The sequence below is a fragment of the Cetorhinus maximus genome, chromosome 5, assembly GCF_964194155.1.
Source record: "Cetorhinus maximus chromosome 5, sCetMax3.hap1.1, whole genome shotgun sequence".
Lineage (NCBI taxonomy): Eukaryota > Metazoa > Chordata > Chondrichthyes > Lamniformes > Cetorhinidae > Cetorhinus > Cetorhinus maximus.
The window spans coordinates 38,424,262-38,444,912 of NC_135883.1; the positions used below are offsets into that span (position 1 = coordinate 38,424,262).

Sequence of the window (20,651 nt, forward strand, 5' to 3'; positions counted from 1 at the left end):
TCGTGCCAAGCCTGAGATTCATTGAAGTGAGGGCATAAGCGGATGAAACTGAATCCTTTGCTGAGTACAGAACATTCAGCATCAGAGAGGGGAAGGTCAGAGGGTGTGGTGAATACACGGCAAGGGCTGGGATTAGAAGAAGGGATGGGATCAGAGGGGCAGGAAAGGGTGGAGGGTCCTGGATGGGCATTGGTGTCAATAAGTTATTGGAGTTTGCGTTCTTTAACACCTGAAAGGAAGAGGAAAAGTTTCTTGTTAAGGCGTCGGATGAGACGAAGAATAAAATGAAAATGGGGATAAGGACAGCTTTGAGATAGGATGAGTCAGTGCTGCTGGAGAAAGAGGTTGAGTGTGTACATATGATGACACAGGTCACTGAGAGTGGATCTCAGGATATAGCGAGATACGCAGTCCGAGGAACATTGGGTCCCGGAGATACCTGTAATCCTGGGTGGATTCAAAACATAAGGGATGGAACTTCAGTTGGAATCCACGTGGGGTAAATCAGAGACGGAGCCAATCACTGAGGAAGGAAATATGGCTATGAAAGCGAGTTTTGGTAAACACCTTGTCAAACACCAGGAGGGAAATGGAAAGCAATGAAGGTGAACAGGGTGAAACAGACAAACGGAAATTCTGTCAGTATATATAATAGTGATACATTATAGTGTTAGGTTTGTGACCTCAAATTGAGGCTACAACACTGGCATCTACCCAGCTATGTGGAAAATTGCCCAGGTATGTCCAGTACACAAAAGGCAGCACAAATCCAACCCAGCCAATTACCACCCCATCAGTCTACTCTCAATCATCAATAAAGTAATGGAAGGGGTTATCAACAGTGCTATCAAGCTGCACTTGCTTAGCAATAACCGGCTCACTGACGCCCAGTTTGGGTTCCGCCAGGGCTGCTCAGCTCCTGGCCTCATTACAGCCTTGGTTCAAACATGGACAAAAGAGCTGAACTCCCGAGGTGAGGTGAGAGTGACTGCCCTCTCCCAAGAAGAATCTAACCATTACCCCTTGATGTTCAATGGCATTGCCATCACTGAATCCCCCACTATCAACATCCTGGGGATTACCATTGACCAGAAAACTGAACTGGACTAGCCATATAAATACTGTGGCTACAAGAACAAGACAGAGGCTAGGAATCCTGCAGCGAGTAACTCACCGCCTGACTCCCCAAAGCCTGTCCACCATCTACAAGGCACAAGTCAGGAGTGTGATGGAACACTCCCCACTTGCCTGGATGAGTGCAGCTCCCACAACATTCAAGAAGCTTGACGCTGTCCAGGACAAAGCAGCCTGCTTGATTGGCACCCCATCCACAAACATTCACTCCCTCCACCACTGACGCACAGTGGCAGCAGTGTGCACCATCTACAAAGTGCACTGCAGGAATTCACCAAGGCTCCTTAGGCAGCACCTTCCAAACCCATGACCGCTACCATCTAGAAGGACAAGGGCAGCAGATAGATGGGAACACCACCACCTGGAAGTTCCCCTCCAAGTCACTTGCCATCCTGACTTGGAAATATATCGCTGTTCCTTCACTGCCGCTGGGTCAAAATCCTGGAACCCCTTCCTAACAGCACTGTGGGTATACCTATACAACATGGACTGCAGCTGTTCAAGAAGACAGCTCACCACCATTTTCTCAAGGGCAACTAGGGATGCGCAATAAATGCTGGTCCAGCCAGTGAATCCCACATCCTGTGAATGAATGAAAAAAAGTCTCTTCCCACCTAGATTTGTGATTCCTCTGATGCCCTACGTCATATCAACAATTTCCAGTTTCCTGGCCCTATTTGCCTTCTCTTCACCATGGACGTCCAATCCCTCCGCACCTCAATCCCCCACCAGGGTGGTCTGAGGGCTCTCCGCTTCTTCCATGAGCGGGGACCCGAACAATCCCCGTCCACCACCACTTTCCTCTGCCTAGCTGAACTTGTTCTCTCACTGAACGATTTCTCCTTTGACTTGTCTCACTCCCTCCAAATAAAAGGTGTGGCTATGGGTACCTGCATGGGCCCCAGTTATGCCTGTCCTTTTGTGGGGTATTTGGAACATTCCTTGTTCCAGTCCTACTCAGGCCCCCTCCCACAACTCTTCTTTCGGTACATCGATGGTACATCGGTGCGGCTTCATGCTCTCGTCTGGATCTGGAAAAATGTATTGATTTTGCTTCCAGTTTCCACCCCTCTCTCACCTTCACATGGTCCATCTCCGATACTTTCCTTCCCTGACCTCTGTCTCCATTTCTGGTGATAGACTGTCCACCAATATTCATTACAAGCCCACCAACTCCCACAGCTACCTCGACTACAGCTCCTCACACCCTGCTTCCTGTAAGGACTCCATCCCATTCTCTCAGTTCCTCCACCTCCGTTGCATCTGTTCCGATGATGCTGTCTTCCAAACAGTGCTTTTGACATGTCTTCTTTTTCCCTTAACCGAGGTTTCCCAGCCACTGTGCTTGACAGGGCCTCGTGTCCAACACATCTCCCGCACCTCTGCCCTCATCCCTTCCCCTCACTCCCAAAGCCATGATAGGGTCACTTTTCATCCCACCAGCCTCCGTATTCAAAGGATCATCATCTGCAATTTCTGCCAACTCCAGCATGATGCCAACATCAAACATCTCTCCCCCCACCTCTTCTCCTCCTCCTCCCCCCACCCCCCCCCTCCTCCCCGCCGTCAGCATTCTGTAGGTACAATCCCTCCGTGACACCCTGGTCCATTCCTCCATCAACCCGAAATCCTCATCCCCTTCCCAAGCAATTGCAGAAGATGCAGGACCTTCCCCTTTACCTCCTCACCACCCAATGCCCCAAGCACTTCTTTCAGGTGAAGCAGCGCTTCACTTGTACCTCCTTTAATTTGGTCTACTGCATCCGCTGCTCCTAATGCAGTCTCCTCTACACTGGGGAGACTAAACGCAGACTGGGTGCCCACTTTTCAGAACATGACCCAGACCTTCCTGTTGCTTGCCATTTCAGTGTACCATCCTGCTCTCATGCCCACATGTCTGTCCTTGGCCTGCTGCAATGTTCCAGTGAAGCCCAATGCAAACTGGAGGAACAGTACCTGAACTTCCGATTAGACACCTTACAGCCTTCTGGACTTAACATTGAGTTCAACAACTTCAGACCATGAACTCTCTCCTCCTTCTTGACTCCTTTTCTAATCCAATTTTTTTATATTTAATGATTTGTTCATTTTTTATCCTTTTCCTCAACACCCCTCCCCCCACAAGGCCATCTGTCACTTGTTTTTATGTCTTATTTTCACAGATTGCTGACCCTTCTTCTGCTATTAACACCTTCTGCTATCTTACTTTTATGCCACTACCATTAACACTCTCTTTGTCTTGTGTCCATGACAACTTTATCAATCTCTGCTTAGCTGTCACCTATACTTCACCTTCTATCTCATTCCACCTGCCCCACCCCCTCTCAAACAGTATACAATCCATATTTCTACTGCTCTTTAGCTCTGAAGAAGAGTCTTATGGACTCAAAACGTTAACTGTTTCTCGCTCCACAGATGCTGCCAGACCTGCTGTGTTTTTCCAGCATTTTGTGTGTTTATTTCAGATTTCTAGCATCCACAGTATTTTGCTTTTATACTATTACTTAGCTCCCTTAGCTTTTTAGTGTCCCACTGTGAATGGAACATAGTGATATTTAAACAAAATCCTGCGTTGATAGACAAGAACAAAAGAAATAGGAACAGGAGCAGACCATTCGGCCCCTCTAGCCTGCTCCGCCATTCAATAAAATCATGGCTGATCTTCTTGTGTTTCGATTTCCAAATTCCATCTAACCCTGATATCCTTTGATTCCCTTGCCTAATAAGAATCTATCTACCTCTGCCTTAAAAATATTCAAATGACCTCGCTTCCACCACCACCTGAGACAGAGTTCCAAAGTCCCACAACCCTCAGAATAAAAATTCTCATCTTTGTCCTAAAAGGGCCACCCCTAATTTTAAAACAGTAATAAAATTATGAACTAAACCAAGTCTAATAGCCGTTGGTAGTACAGAGCTTGAGTATTGCTGGAAAAAAAAGACATGCTGTTGAAGCTTTTCGTCTTGTACTAATCAGGACCTGTCCTCTGCAGGCAAAAGTCAAGATATTGCACCTTTCTTGAATAAACAAAAGCATGGGGGACAATAGCTGTCCTGGTGCATTCGCCATGGCAAAGTCTCGACCAATCAGAGATAAAAGAAAAACAAGAAATGCTGGAAAAACTCAGCAGGTCTGGCAGCATCTGTGCAGAGAGAAACAGAGTTAACATTTTGAGTCCATATGACTCTGCTTCAGAGCCAACATGCCAACCAATCAGCATCCTTTTTCTCATGCAGCATAAATTGTTGCTCCCTTGAAATTTGGCATTCTTGGGTCTGTCCTGATGAGTGCAGGATGAAAAGCTTTAACAGCATGTCTCTCTTTTCAGCACCACTTAAGCCCAGTCTCATGATACATTCCAGAATACAGAAGTACAGGTGCCATTATTTAAAAATTCCACTCAGCACACGATTATAAAAGCAGAGCATCTCGCTTTGTAAAATGGAGGCTTCAAATGATTTAATACAAGATCTTTGATGCTCACTACAGCCAGATCCTTGGTCCAAATAGGACAAGAGTATTAGAACGCCAATTTCTTTACATCACAAATGAGGTATGCCTAGGCAGTTGTAATTAAAGCTGGTCTTAAAGCTGATCTTGCCATGGTGGCTTGAAAAAAAGCCACACATTCATCTACAGTATCACAACGAGGGCATCATCATGGTTAAGGAAAACAAAATTACATCAATAAAACGTTTAATCTCTCATAAAAGTTACAAGAATGGCTACTGCGGCCTAAACTGTCCCTATTTTCAGAGGTTTTCCATTGTGCTCTGTAAAATATTTTAACCAAATCATGAAACATTGACCATTAATCTTGTTTGTGAGACCTTGCCTTGTTCAAACTGTCTCTTGGTTTTTCCCTGTATAACAGAAGTAATCCCTTGATTGTAAAGGGCTTTCAGGCAGCTTGATGGAGAAATAAAATCAATTGCAATTTTTCATTCCAAAGTTATTTCATTTAAGATATTTGTGCTATATTTAATGCTTGTAGCACAAAGCATTTGACCAATCCAAGGATAATTTTAAGTTTAGCGATTTAGAAAGAGTACATCAGAAATCAGAAAAAATTTTTGCCATGACAACTTTCTGAAATTCACTTTGGGAAGAGAATGCTCCCAACACTTATGTCCAGATCATATATCAAAATAGCATTTCAAAAAAAGTAAAAAGCAATGGTCATAACAGCGATCCTAGTGGGCCACTAACGGTGACCACTCTTCAAATAGATTCAAGTACATTTATAAACTGTTTAATGCCTACGTCCTGCCAGACAGTTCTCAATCCAGCACAATACATCACCACTAACACCAGGGGCTTTGACTTTATAGAGAAGCCTCTTGTGCAGTGCCTTAGTAAAAGCTTTTGGAGTCTAAGTAGAGAATGTCTGCTGGGTTTCTTTGCTGAGTTGTTCTAGCAAATATATTAATGAATCTCTTGCTGAATGAGTTTTTTGCCTACCCTCTCTGCCGAGCAATGATTCAGCTGCTTAATTGAAGAGAAAGCCGGACAATAACCTGATCAGTGTCTATTTTAAGGCTTGGCAGGCTCACTAACAGCCCCTGCCAATAATGGGTTTCCTATTGATTGTACTTGCAGAATGAAGTCTTTTCTCTTCAAAAACGTTTTAAAAATAACCTATAATCATGGATGCTTTATGAATCTGCTTGGACATAAAAATGCAATGGCATTTTCAACTGCCAGGGGAACGGAGATTTTTTCCCCTTCCCTCGAATGATAATTTTAATGAACTTTGTTGATAACGAAAATGTTCCACTATTCAGGTAGCACAAATGTTCCTTCCCTTCAGCTGGGTAAGGAGCTTGGAGAGAAAGATAACTTGCAGAATATTTTTAACACAGCGACTCAACATGTTTAGAACCACCAGTATTCTGGGCAGTGTACATTTCAGAAAAGATGTCTGCTTTACTTCCAAAAATATATTTGAAAATTTCTAGTCCAGCAGAATGGCACCAGCCAGAGTATGCAATATCCCACTTAATCGCAGAAACAAACAAATAATCTGACAATCAATGCAAAAGCAAAATACAATGAACGCAAGAAATCTGAAATAAGAGCTGAAAATGTTGGAAACACTCAGATCAGACAGCATCTGTGGAGAGAAAAACAAAGTTAACATTTCAGGTCAATGGCCTTTCATCAAAACTGGAAAAAGTTGGCAATACAACAGCTTTTAAGCAACAACAGAGGCAGGGAAAATTGGTTTGGGGCGGGGGGGAAGAACCAGGGGCATGATAGGGAAGGAGGAGGAGAATCAAAGGGAAGGTCTATGACAACATGGATGGTGAAAGAATGTTTCCTCTTGTGGGTGAGCCCAGAACTCGGGGGGCACTGTTTTAAAATTAGGGGTCGCCCTTTTAGGATAGAGATGGGGAGAATTTCTTTCTTTCAGAGGGTTGTGCAGCTTTGGAATTCTCTGCCTCAGAAGGTGGCGGAGGCGGGGTCATTGAATATTTTTACGGCAGAGGTTGGTAGATTCTTGTTAAGCAAGGGAATAGAAGGTTATCGGGGTTAGTTGGGAATGTGGAAATCGAAACACGAGAAGGTCAGCCATTTTATTGAATGGCAAAGCAGACTCGACGGGCCGAATGGTCTACTCTTATTCCAGTTTCTTATGTTATGTTCTTATGTTTGGGTCAAAGGCAGGGGAGATAAAATGACAAAAGGGATGATAGTGCAAGGAGACAGTAATGGGGCAAGAAACAAAAGATGGGTCTAGAGATAAAAATAAGACTGTCAAGGGCAATCCTTGCTAGAGGGAATAGGGGAGGACATTTCATAATCACTGGTACTTTTGAGAGTTCTCAGTTTTTCCAGTTTTTATATTCATAGTAGCTTATAGGTCAATATTTCCAGGCATTGTAAAAATAGCAGAAGCATTACTAACAGCTGTTGTCTGAAAAAAAAATGGGTGTAGTGCCAATGATCAGAAATTGTTGAACTCAACAAGTCCAGAAGGATGCAAAGTGCCTAACTGAGAGATGAGGTGCTGTTCCTTGAGCTTATAATGAGCGCCACCAGAACAGCATACAAGGCTGAGGAAAGAGAGGTCAGAGTGAGTGTGCGTTAGAGAATTAAAATAGCAACCAACCAGAAGCTCAGGGTCACACTTGTGGACTGAATGGAGGTATTCTGCAAAACGGTCACCCAATCGGTGTTTGGTCTCCCCAATGTTGAGGCGGCAGCATCATGAGCAGTAAATGTAGACTACCAAATTGAAATGGGTACACGTAAATTGCTCTCGCACCTGGGAAGATGACTAGAGCCTTGGGTGGCGAGAAAAGAGGAAATAAAAGGGTAGGTATTTCATTTCTCGCACTTGTATGGGAAGGTGAGGAAGTGCTGGTGGTGACTGAGGAGTAGATCAGGGTGTCACGGAAGGATATTTAACGTGCTTTTCAATCTTAGATGGATTTAGTGAGCAGCACATGGGGGTTTTTATTTATTTTTAAAATTTGTATCAATAGTCACTGCAATCAGTGGCTGTTACTACTCTTCACACAGCTAACAAGGCATAAAGCAATCTAAAATAAGTACATGTGCGACAAAGAGACAGGTAGTTCAGAAAGAAATTTATTTGTGGGAGCAAAGAACAGGATACTGCAGAAATGCAAAAAATTTAAATCAGAAAAAGGCTGAAAGTACTGAGCAGGTCAGATAGCATTCTTATATAAAAGCAAAAAACTGCGGATGCTGGAAATCCAAAACAAAAACAAAAATACCTGCTGAGTTTTTCCAGATAGCATTCTTATGCTTGCGGACAGACCGAAGGTGTTCTGCAAAGCGGTCACCCAGTCTGCGTTTGGTCTCTCCAATGTAGAGGAAACTGCAATAATTCTTTTTTCCAGTAATTTATATAGATTTTTCTTTTCCCATCTATTTCCATTATTTTTAAATGTATTTCCATCCATTGTTTTATCTCTACCTTTTAGCCCATTTTGATCCCTTCCTCCCACCCCACCCCCACTAGGGCTATCTGTACCTTGCTCGTCCTGCTTTCTACCCTTAATGTCACCTATTAGCACATTCCTTAGATAATATCAGCACCTTCAACACCTCTTTGTCCTTTTGTCTATGACATCTTTTGGCTACCTCCACCTATCACTGGCCCTCTATCCAGCTCTACTTGTCCCAACCCCCCTTAAACCAGCTTATATTTCACCTCTCTTCTTCGGTCTGTCCGCAAGCATTACCCAGACCTCCCTGTCGCTTGCCATTTCAACACTCCACCCTGCTCTCATGCCCACATGTTCATCCTTGGCTTGCTGCATTGTTCCAGTGAAGCTCAACGCAAACTGGAGGAACAGCACCTCATCTTCCGACTAGGCACTTTACAGCCTTCCGGACTGAATATTGAGTTCAACAATTTTAGATCATGAACTCTCTCCTCCATCCTCACCCCCTTTCTGATTTTCCCCCTTCTTTTTGTTTTTTCCAATAATTTATATAGATTTTTCTTTTCCCACCTATTTCCATTATTTTTAAATGTATTTCCATCCATTGTTTTATCTCTACCTTTTAGCCTTTTTGATTCCTTCACCCCACCCCACCCCGACTAGGGCTATCTGTACCTTGCTCGTCCTGCTTTCTACCCTTAATTAGCACATTCCTTTAGATAATATCACCACCTTCAACACCTCTTTGTCCTTTTGTCTGTGACATCTTTTGGTTATCTCCATCTATCACTGGCCCTCTATCCAGCTCTTCTTGTCCCACCCCACCTTAAACCAGCTTATATTTCACCCCTTTTCTATTTTTCCTTAGTTCTGTTGAAGAGTCATGCGGACTCGAAACATTAACTGTGCTCCTCTCCACAGATGCTGCCAGACTTGCTGAGATTTTCCAGATAGCATTCTTAGTTCACTGGTTGGTGCGTTGGAGGATGAGGGAGGCAGAGCAACACAGACACAGGAAAAGAATAGGCAATTCTAGAAGTACAGGACTGTCAAGGACAATCTTCAGCTGAGGAAAGAAGGGAGGATATTTCAGCATCACTATTCGAGAGATCTCAGTTATTGCTGTTTTTATATTCATGGTAGCTTACAGGTCAATCCTTCCAGGTAGTGTGAAAAAAAAAATTATCTGGCACCAGCAGAGAACAGTGGCATATGTCCATCACAATCAACAGCAAAAACACAGATGAGACAAATCAAGTTTTTGTGCTACCTCATTTTTTGCAAAAACTGCTGGAGCAGTCAAGTTCAAGATGATCCCTATAGTTAATGTTACCTCCGTGATTCAATCACTGCCACTATAATGGCATCACAAAGTGCTGCTATTTTTAACCAGCCCAGCACTATTTCACACAAGATTGAACCGCGAGCAGATGGATCAAGTATTACCAAATAACCAGCCATTGAAAGTAAACAGTCTAAAATGTTCCCATTTTCTTTTAGATTTCTCATTTGGTATGATATTCCCATTAACAATGTGTGCGGAATATCATTCTGGGCCCCGACTCAAGGTACTGAAGAGTCAAATACTATATGTTCAAGAGCTGCAAGGTTGCCCTCCTCCCCCCACTCCAATCAATATTCCTCTCCTTGTGCAAATGTACCCAGCATTCCCTGGCAATTACAGCCAGATTTAGAACTCACCATCTGCTGAATCCCAGAAGCGAACCAACAGTAGGATGTGGGGTGGTTGCTAGGATTCATCCCATGGTAAGTACATTCCATAGCACAAAGCACTGTTACAACATACAGTGCCATGGAAGAGGCGCAATTCTTTCATACAATTCCAATGGGGGCAGAGAGACAATTCACAGGACAGGCAACATTGATCAGTTCAAGTTTAAACCTCAGATAAATTCTACTTACTTTAATCTCATACAATATTCTGGAAATCCAATCAGAAAGGGTTATTCATGCAAAACTATATAATTTACAGTGATATGGATGCCAATACCTGGGTTTGAGAAGGCTTGAATGCAGTATCAAATGTCATTTGTAGGCAATCCAAAAAAGGTTGGATTTTATATAGTCCATGCGTTGTCTGGCTGGAACGAAATGCTACAATATGGAAGTACTTCAGGATCTTTTCAAACCTGGCTTGTGTCATCATCAGTGCAATGCTCTTGTTGCTATAAAACCCACCGCTCCATATGCTGAGGACAGATTCACAATGGTGAACACTAGTGGAGATCATATATCCCAAAAAGGTTTTCATCTCTGGAAGACTGACATCACTCCAACCTTCATCACAACCAAATCTTTCTTGGTACTTTTTGGCATACATGTTTGTTTGAACAACCATGTTCCTTATAACATTATCAGGGACAAACAGCTGAAAGAAGTCAATTGCACTTGCATTTAGTGGCATCTGATGTACAGGACCTGTGGCAGGGAAAAACAAAAAGTACTTTGGTTACTTTTCTGTGAAATAATTAAAAATCTGCAACTATATGCATCAGTACAATCATTAACAAAAGGGATAAGGCATTTATGGATTTTGCCATACAATAAAACATTTGCTCAATATTATTTATAACAGACCATCTTACTTCAGGGAAGTACATGTCTGTCTTCTTAGCTTTAGGACAACTGCTGTCATGCCAAGTGTTGCCAATATTTAGTTCATTGTTCATGAATTTTAGTATATAATCTTTGGTTTAAGAATTAAAATCTTAACTGTAGACAATGAGATAAATGCAATTAAAGCAAGCTTGGAGTCTATTACACTTAAAAGGTTGTGGCCGTGTTGATTTAAGAGATTAACAGCTCCAAAGGCAAGGTCATAAAACAACAGGTGGGCTTACTTAGTTAAAGAACTGGAGGCGTGATGTCTGCCATGCTTGCAAGAAATGCAGCCGAAAGGGAAGTTTTCATTTTGGGAGTTAGAGCTAAATTACTAGAACTGGGAGACACAGTTTAAGAATAAGGAGTCTCCCATTTAAGACAGTTGAGAAGAAATTATTTCTCTCAGAGTGTTGAGAATCTTTGAAATTCTCTTCCCCAGAGACTGGTGGAGGCAGGGTCATTGAATATTTAAGGCAGAGGTAGACAGATTCTTGATTAACAAGGGAATAAAAAGGTTATCGGGGGTAGGCAAAATGTGGAGTTGAGGCCATAATCAGATCAACCATAATCTTACTGAATGGCAGAGCAGGCTCAATGGGCCAAATAGCTACTCCTGCTCCAAATTCATATGTTCGCAAATTAGTTTAAAAGCATTCAGCAAATTCTGAAAGGTTGCAAAACACTTACTTCATCAGGTCAAAGAAGAAACTGTAAATGAGGGATTAATTAATCTAAAGGCCCGTTTGAGGACAGCCAAGAACAGGCTATGTTGTCATGGAAATGAATGGAGCTTAGGGAACTTCTTCAGGCTTCAACTTATCTGGATGTTTGCTAGGAGAGTTTTTTAGTTGCAGTTTGGACCTCAAGGGTTTGCAGCTCATTACCAAAGTAGTTAGCTAGGCCTGCACTGTAAGCAAAGTAAAAAAACTAACTTCATTGATTGTGTGGAATGCAGGTGAAGTGTAATCTCAGTTTGAATTTTGTGAGGGAACAGAAGCAGGGAGATTGCATAGTTTGAAACTAATGAAAGAATCTACAGTGGTCCTCCACAGAGTCTTATGTCAAAGAATGCAACAAGCACTTTAGCTTGGAAGTATTGAAAAGTAAATAGAACAAGGGGCTGAGGCATCCTCAATCACAATCAAGAAGTGGTAAATTAAAGTTTTACCTCTGAGAACAGATGGAACGGAGAAGAATTCTCCAGAGGGCTGTGGCATACTTTTGTGGTCCCTACAGAAGTTAATAACTTCAAGATTGATGTGTCTTATAAGAGAATTCTTTGGGTAAAGTGTGTATTCCCTCAATAATAGAAGATTAAGAGGTAATATAATTTGAGATGTTTAAAATGATTAAAAGAGTTGATAAGGTAGGGAAAAGAAACTATTTCCTCTGGTAGGAGAGTTCAGAATAAGGGGGCATAACCTTAAGATTAGAGTTAGAATATTCAGGAGTGATGTCAGAAAATACTTTTTCACTCTCTCTGCCTAAAAATTGTTTTGGGGGAGGGGGGTTGCAGTGTGGGGGTCAAATGTAAATGTCTAGGTTAAGATGGCAGATTCTGCTATGCAATTATTTGGGTATTAAGTGATATGGAACCAAGACAGGTAGATGGAGTTAATTTCCAATTAAATAGCACAACAGGTTCGAGAGGCTGAATAGCATATGTGTTCCTATTTTTAAAATATGAAGATAATAACGATACTCCATACTTCATGTGTAATATCACTGAGATCGGATGCAATTATTAGAAATAAATCATCCCACTTAACAGTTCCATCCCAAATTGTATATTGTAACATTTGGTTTGCCTAGTATCAGCAATGGCTCAGCTGTTGCATCCTCGCATGAATCTGAAGGCTGTGGGTTCAAGTCCCACTACAGAGACTTGAGCACAAAAAACAAATTTAGGCTCATCTTTCAGATCAGATGTTAAGCTGAGGCCCCGTCTGCTCTCAGGTGGACGTAAAAGGTCCCATGGCCTTATTCCAGCCGGGGGTTTGGCAGGGGGGGGCGGGGGTGTCTCCCCGATGACCTGCCCAATAATTATCTCTCAATCGACAACAGTAAAACAGGGAGCTTGCTATGTGCAAATTGGTTGTCACATTTCCAATATTGCAACAGTTAATACACTTTAAAAGTACTTCATTGGCTGTTAAGTACTTTGGGACATCCTGAAGTCTTGAAAGGCACTACATAAATGCAAGTTTTAAATGTCTGTGAACATTATAACCACCACAGCAACTTCCATCCATGTACAGAGGCTTGTACATGTAATATGCACACGGAGGATGGAGGAAAAAACATATGGTTTAGCGGCAACCATGTTAATCTATGCATCATCTTTATGCTACACAAGTGCAACAATTCACCTAGTGCTTCTTAACTAGATTATTTTCATTGCTTACAGTTTATAGCAATTAAATTCCCCCATTCCTCCAAGATTTTTGTTCAGTTATCTAAAAACGGCAAAATAATTGACAGAATTTACAGCACAGAAATAGGCCATGTAGCCCAATTGCTGCACGCTGGCGTTTATGCCCCACACGAACACCCTTCCACCTTCCTCTAACTCTTATCAGCATAACTGTCTTATTCCCTTGAAAGCTATTTGGCTCAACCACTCCATGTGGTAATGAATTTCACTTTCTAACTATTCTCAGTAATGAAGTTTCTCCTGAATTCCTTATTACATTTAGAATTTATTTTCTAAAGTTTAGAAAGTAGAGCAACAGGTTTAAGAGTTCATTTATAATCAAATACAAACATGTGAATTAGTAGGTGTAGGCCATTTGACCCCTCAAGCCTGTTCTGTCATTCAATAAGTTCATGGCTATGTGATTGTGGCCTGAACTCCACTTTGCTTCCTACCCCCTATACCCTCTGACTTCCTTGTCAATTAAGAATCTGTCTAATTCAGCCTTTGAATTATTTTCAGTCAATATTTTTATGAAATAATTGTCAAGGGTCAAACACAAAGCAATCACCCAAATTCTCTGAAGAGTCATAAGGATTTGAAACGTTAACTGTTTTTTTTCTTCACAGATGCTGTTAGACCTGCTGAGTTTTTCTAGCATTTTCTGTTTTTGTTTCAGATTTCCAGCATCCGCAGTATTTTGCTTTTACCCAAATTCACTATTTGGCTTCCTCTGGTCTTAATATATTAAGCATAGATACATCTGTCAAAATTGTCACCAGTAACCATCAAGAACAAAGGAGGCGCCCTTTCATATCTCAGTACAGTTTCTCCAACAAATCTGATTCACAATGTGGTTAACTTGTATTTAAATTTCTGAATACAAAAGAGATTTTGGAATTCACTATGGGGAATACAATTGCAGGGATAGGAGAAATGGAGGGTAAAATTTCAGCAGTAACTGGCACTTTATCCTTTTTTGGGTGAACAGATAAATTGATTGATTAAGATTACTGAATTGCAGCTGCTGCTGTTGGCAAAAAACTTGAAACTCCAGCTTCAATGCCAGTAACTCCTGCAGTGATGCACCAAATCTTCCAGGCAAATAACCACCTAGCACAAGGTTGACCAGGTTACCATCCTCAATCCCACACAGCACTTATGGGTCTGTTGCTCATGCCCTCTCATCCATGAGGCACTGTGGGCAATCAGTAGCACTAGAAATGTATTCAAGCACAATGTGTAACCTCGCGGTCCGGCATATCCCTCATTCTGCCACTACCATCAAATCATGCAATAAACCCTGGTTCACAGAATCATAGAATTGTTACAACACAAAAGGAGGCCATTCAGCCCCATTGTGACTGCACCGGCTCTCCAAATGGACGATTTACTTAGTCGCATTCTCCTGCCTTTTCCCTGCAACCTTGCACATTCTTCCTTTTCAGATAACAGTCTAATCCCCTTTTGAATGCCTCAGTTGAACCTGCCTCCACCACACACTTGGGCAGTACATTCTAGACCTTAGCCACTCACTGCGTGAAAAAGCTCTCTCACATCACTTTTGCTTCTTTTGCCAATTACTTCAAATCTGTGCCCTCTCATTCTCGATCGTTTCACGAGCGGTAACAGTTTCTTCCTATCTAGTCTGTCCAAACCCCTTATTATTTTGAATACCTCTACCCAATCTCCTCTCGACCTTCTTTTCTCCAAGGAAAACAGTCCTAGCTTCTCCAATTTACCTTCATAACTGCAGTTCCTCATCCCTGGAACCATTCTCCTGAATCTTTTCTGCCTTCACATCCTTCCTAAAGTGAGGCACCAGAACTGGATCCAGCCGAGGCCCAACTAGTGTCCTATACAAGTTTAACATATCCTCCTTGCTTTTGTACTCTATGCCCTTATTAATAAAGCCTAGGATACTGTATGCTTTATTAACCACGCTTTGAACCTGCCCCACCAGCTTCAATAACTTATGCACATGTATACCCAGGTGCCAATGATCCTGCACCCCCTTTGGAGCCTTATCTCCCTTATTTTGTATTGTCTCTCCAGTTCTTCCTACCAAAATGCAGCACTTCACATTTCTCCGCATTGAACTGCACCTGTCGGCTGTCCACCTATTCCACCAACTTGTCTATGTCCCTTGAAAGTTCTACACTATCTCCTCACAGTTTGCAATGCTTTCAAGTTTCATATCATGTGAAAATTTTGAAATTGTGCCCTGTACACCAAGGTCTAAGTCACTAATATAAATCAAGAAAAGCAAGGTCCCAACACTGATCGCTGGGGAACTCCACCACGAACATTCCTCCAGCCCGAAAAAATATTCATTAACCACTACTCTGTTTCCTGTTTCTCAGCCAATTTCATATCATGTTGCTACTGTCCCTTTTATTCCATGAGCCATTATTTCGCACACAAGAGGTTGTGTGGCACTACATCAAATCCCCTTTGGAAGTCGTACACCATGTCAACAACATTGCCCTCATCAACTCTCTCTGTTACCTTTTCAAAAAACTCCAGCAAATTAGTTAAACGTACTTTGCCCTCCAACAATCCATGCTGGCTTTCCTTAATGAAACTGCATTTGTCCCAAGTAGCTATTTATTTTGCCCCAAATTATTGTTTCTAGAAGTTTCCCGACCACTGAACTCAAACTGACTAGCCTATAGTTGCTGGGCTTAACTTTACACTTTTTTTGAAGGGTGTAACATTTGCAATTCTGCAGTCCTCTGGCACCATCTTGAGTCTAAGGAAAACTGGAAAATTATGGCCAATGTCTCTGCAATTTCCACTCTCACTTCCCTCAGTATCCTTGGATGCATCTCATCCGGCCCTGATGCCTTATCAACCCAAGTACAGACAGCCTATCCAATTCCTCCTCTTCCACCATAGCCTGGGTAGCATCTTCTTCCTTTGTAAAGACAGATGCAATTTAATACCTCAGCTATGCCCTCTGCCTCCATACATAAATCCCCTTTTTGGTCCCTACAAGGCCCTATTCCCCCTTTTACTATTTATATGCCCATACAAGGCTTTGAGATTCCCTTTTATGTTAGCTGCCAGTCTCTTTTCAATCTGCCTTTTTGCTTCTCTTATTTGCTTTTTCTCCTCTTCTCTGAATCTTCTATCATCAGCCTGGTTTTCAATTGTATTTTCTATCTGATGCCTGTCATAAGCAAATTTTTTCTTCCTTACCCTAATTTCTATCTCTTTTGTCATCCAGGGAGCTCTAGATTTGTTTACCCTACCTTTCCCTTTCGAGAGAATATACTTTGACTGTGCCTAAACATTCTCTTCTTTGAAGGTAGCCCATTGTTCAGCTACCATGTCTCCTGCCAACCTTTAACTCCAGTTTATTCAGCCCAGAACCATTCTTATCTGATTGAAGTTGGCTTTCCCCCAGTTCATTATTCTTGCTCTGGAGCGTTTTGTCCTTTTCCACAGCCAGCCTAAACCTTAAGATACAATGATCACTGTCCCCTAAATGTTTTCTTGAAACACTTGGCCCACCTCATTTCCAAGTACCTCCCTTTTTTGTTGGACTGGAAACATCCTACTGTAGAAAATTTTCTTCAACACACTCTCAATGAGGAGAGTAGGAGAGCATGCCAAGAGCAGCACCAGACACACCTAAAAATGAGATGCCAACCTTGTGAAGCTACAACAGGATTTGCCAAACAGCAGAAGCAGCCTGTAATAGACAGAGCTTAGGAATTCCATAACCAATGGATCAGATCTAAGCTCTGCAGTCCTGCCACATCTAGTTGTGAACGGTGGTGGACAATTAGAGAATAACAGAAGCAAGTGGCTCCACATACATACCCATCCTCTGCGATCAGAGAGCTCAGCACTCAAGAGCAAAAAGACAAGCTGATACATTTGCAACCATCTTCAGCCTCCTCCTGTGATCCTCAGCATCACAGATGCCAGTCTTTAGCCAGATGATATCAAGAAATGGCAGATGGCACCGAACACAACAAAGACTATGGGCCCTGACAACATCATGACTATAGTACTGAAAACTTGTGCTCCAGAGCTTCCACACCCCTAGCCAAGCTGTTCCAGTGCAGCTACACATTGGCATCTACCCGACAATGTGGAAAATTATCCATGTATGCCACATCCAAAAAAAGCAAGACAATTCTTAACCGGCCAATTACCACCCCATCAGTCTACTCTTGATCATCAGCAAAGCGATGGAAGACATCATAGACACTGGTATCAAGCTGCACTCACTGAGCAATAACCTGCTTACTGATGCTCAGTATGGGTTCCACCAGGGGCCACTCAACTCCTGACCTTATTACAGCCTTGTTCCAAACTCTGTTTCTCCGTCCACAGGTGCTGCCAGACCTGCTGAGTTTTTCCAGCATTTTCTGTTTTTATTTCAGATTTCCAGCATCCGCAGTATTTTGCTTTCATCTTAGTATCTATCAAGCTGGATTCCACGCTGGAATCAGGTTTGTCCAGGGGTAATCTCAGCTGAGATCGTAACACCATTCAGGGGAAAGCAACCCACTTGATCGGCACCCCATCCACCACTCTAAATATTTACTCCCTCTACTACTGACGCACAGTGTGCACCATTTACAAGATGCGCTCCAATAACTTGACAAGCCTCCTTCAACAGCACCTTCCAACCCCTGAGCTCTAGCACCTAGAAAGATAAGAGCAGTAGACGCATGGGAACACTACCATCTGCAAGTTTCCCTCCAAGACACACATCCTGAAACTACATTGCTGTTCCTTCACTGTCACTGGGTCAAAAACCTAGAATTCCCTTCCTAACAGGACTGTAGGTATATATACACCAGATGGATTGTAGCAGTTCAAGGCGCCAGCTCACTGTCATCTTCTCAAGGCAATTAGGAACCAACATCAAATACAGATCTTACCAGCAATGCTCACAAGTTGAAAGAAAAGGAATTTTGGGTGGGGTGGAAAATATGGGAGAATGGATTATCTGGACATCACCTGAGGTAATTTATTTGTTTGTGCCTCTCTTCCCTCTTCTCAATTAGAAAATATCCAGATAGGTTATATTGTGCATTACATAAAGCAAAACATTCACTTCCTCCACAAGTGCTGCATTGTGGTTGAGTGTGTACCATCCACAGCTGGTGTGGCAACTCTCTAAGGCTTCTTCAATAGCACCTCCCAAACCTGTGACCTCCACCACCTAGAAGGACAAGGATAGCTGGTGCATGGAAACACCACCACCTGCAAGTTCCCCTCCAAGTTAGACACCAGCCTGACTTGGAACTATATTGCCATTCCTTCAGTGTCACCAGGCCAAAAATCTTTAAACTTCCTCCCCAACGTCATTATGATAGTACGTTCACCACATGGACTGCAGCGGTTCATATAGGTAGAAGATTGCCACCATCTTCTTTAAGGTGACTAGAGATAGAGAAGAAATGCTCACCTTGTCAGTAACACTGACATCCCAAGAAAGCTTGTGTCAATCCAATATCCTAAAAATCAGTTGAAAATTGTTCTAGGCAATGGCAAGAGAACCACATTTAATACTCAGTGATCAAAACCAAATCAACATTAAGTGCAGCATGGACTGGTTAGACTAAATGGCCTGTTTCTGTGTTGTTAATCCTCTAGAAACGTTCAGCTTGAAAGCTTTCCAGTTTCGACAGATGTTTTGAAAAGAAACTCTCAATTGCAAAGTGCTTAGGGCTTGCAGGAAGGGAAAAAACAAAGAAAGTAGAACCCATGTAACTTGATGATTCTCAAATGGGCTTGACCTAAGAAATTCTGTCCAAACATTTGCAAAGCCATTTTGATTAATTGTATCTTAATAAGAATGCTTCACAATGCCAGTTAGAAGGAAGGAGCCTGCATCAACAGAAAGGCGGCAGGTTCTACTTCACTGAGGGGTTGGCAGGTCCGTTGCCTCTCAATCATAACCAGGGGAGGGAGAAAGGGCCTTACCCAATAACATCCACTGGTGAGGTGCAGCTACAGACAGAAGCAAGAAAGAGGTTTGAAGGACTAAAGAAACAGAGGAATGCAAGGTACCAAAAAAGAACCACTGCAATCCACCTGAAGAATGAGGAACAGGAGAGTGTGAATTAAAAGGGGGTGGGCAATGCAAGAAATACAACTTAAATTTAACTACAAAGCAACAATGTCAAAAACGACACTGACTGCGTGGATTTACTTTTTTTAAATTTTAATTTTCCAAAGTTCCCTAGATCCAGGAAGGGTTTCATTAGATAGGAAAATAGCAAATGTAACTTCTTTATCCAAAAAGTTAGGGAGTCAGAAAGTAGGAAACTACAGGCCAGTTAGCTTAACATCTGTCATAGAGAACGTGTTAGAAGTTATTGTTAAAGATGAGTGTTGTGTGGTGTAACACAACGGGCACTTGAAAAGTTTTAAGGCAATCAGGCAGAGTCAACATAGTTTTATGAAAGGGAAATCATGTTTATGCAATTTATTGGAGTTCTTTGAAGGAGTCACTTGTGCTGTGGATAAAGGAGAATCAGTGGATGTACTATACTTTGATTTCCAGAAGGCATTTAATGAGGTGTTATTGTAGAAAATAAAAGTTCATCATGTAGGGTGTAATATATTGGCATGGATAGAAGATTGGCTAACTAACAGGAAACGAGGGTAGCAATAAATGGGTCTTTTCTGGTTGGCAGGATGTAATATGTGGTGTGCCGCAGGGATCAGTGCTGGAGCCTCAACTTTTTACAATTTACATAAATGACTTGGATGAAGGGACAGATGGTATGATTGCTAAATTTGCTGATGACACAAAGATAGGTAGGAAAGTAAGTTGTGAAGAGGACGTAAAGAGGCTACAAAGAGACATAAATAGGTTAAGTGAATGGGCATAGGCCTGGCAAATGGAGTATACTGTGGTCAAATGTGAACTTTTCCATTTTGGCAGGAAGAATCAAAAAGCATATTATTTAAATGATGAGAGATTGCAAAGCTCAAATTCAGAGGGATCTGGGTGTCCTAGTACATGAATCACAAAAGACTAGTATACAGGTACAGCAGGTAATTAGGAAAATTAATCATTTATTCATCATTTATTGCAAGGGGAATTGAAAACAAAAGTAGGGAGGTTATGCTTCTGTTGTACAGGACATTGGTGAGACCACTTCTGGAGTACTGTGTGCAGTATTGGTCGCCTCTTTTAAGGAAAGATGTAAATGTGTTAAAAGCAGTTCAGTGAAGGTTTACCAGACTAATACCTAGAATGGGTAGGTTGTCTTATGAGGAAAGTTGAACAGGTTAGGTTTGTATCTACTAGAGTTTAGAAGAGTAAGAGGTGACTTGATCAAAACCTTTAAGACCTGAGGGGTCTTGACAGGGTGGATGTGGAGAGGATGTTTCATCTTGTGGGAGAATCTAGAACTAGGGGTCACTGTTTAAAAATAAGCAGCTGCTCATTTAAGACAGAGATGAGGAGAAGTTTTTTCTCCGAGGGTAGTGAGTCTTTGGAACTCTTCCTCAAAAGACAGTGGAAGCAGGGTCTTTGAATATTTTTATGGCAGAGCTTGATTAACAACGGGGTGAAAGGTTATTGGGG

General features: G+C 42.1%; 1 protein-coding gene across 1 annotated transcript in view; it reads right to left on the reverse strand.

Moving 5' to 3' along the window:
- Positions 1-20,651, reverse strand: part of pgbd5 (piggyBac transposable element derived 5) — a 58,396-nt gene that overhangs the window by 35,881 nt on the left and 1,864 nt on the right. The window contains exon 2 of the mRNA XM_078541774.1: positions 10,064-10,491. Coding sequence (XP_078397900.1) covers positions 10,064-10,491 — 428 coding nt within the window. The remainder of the gene's footprint in view (positions 1-10,063; positions 10,492-20,651) is intronic.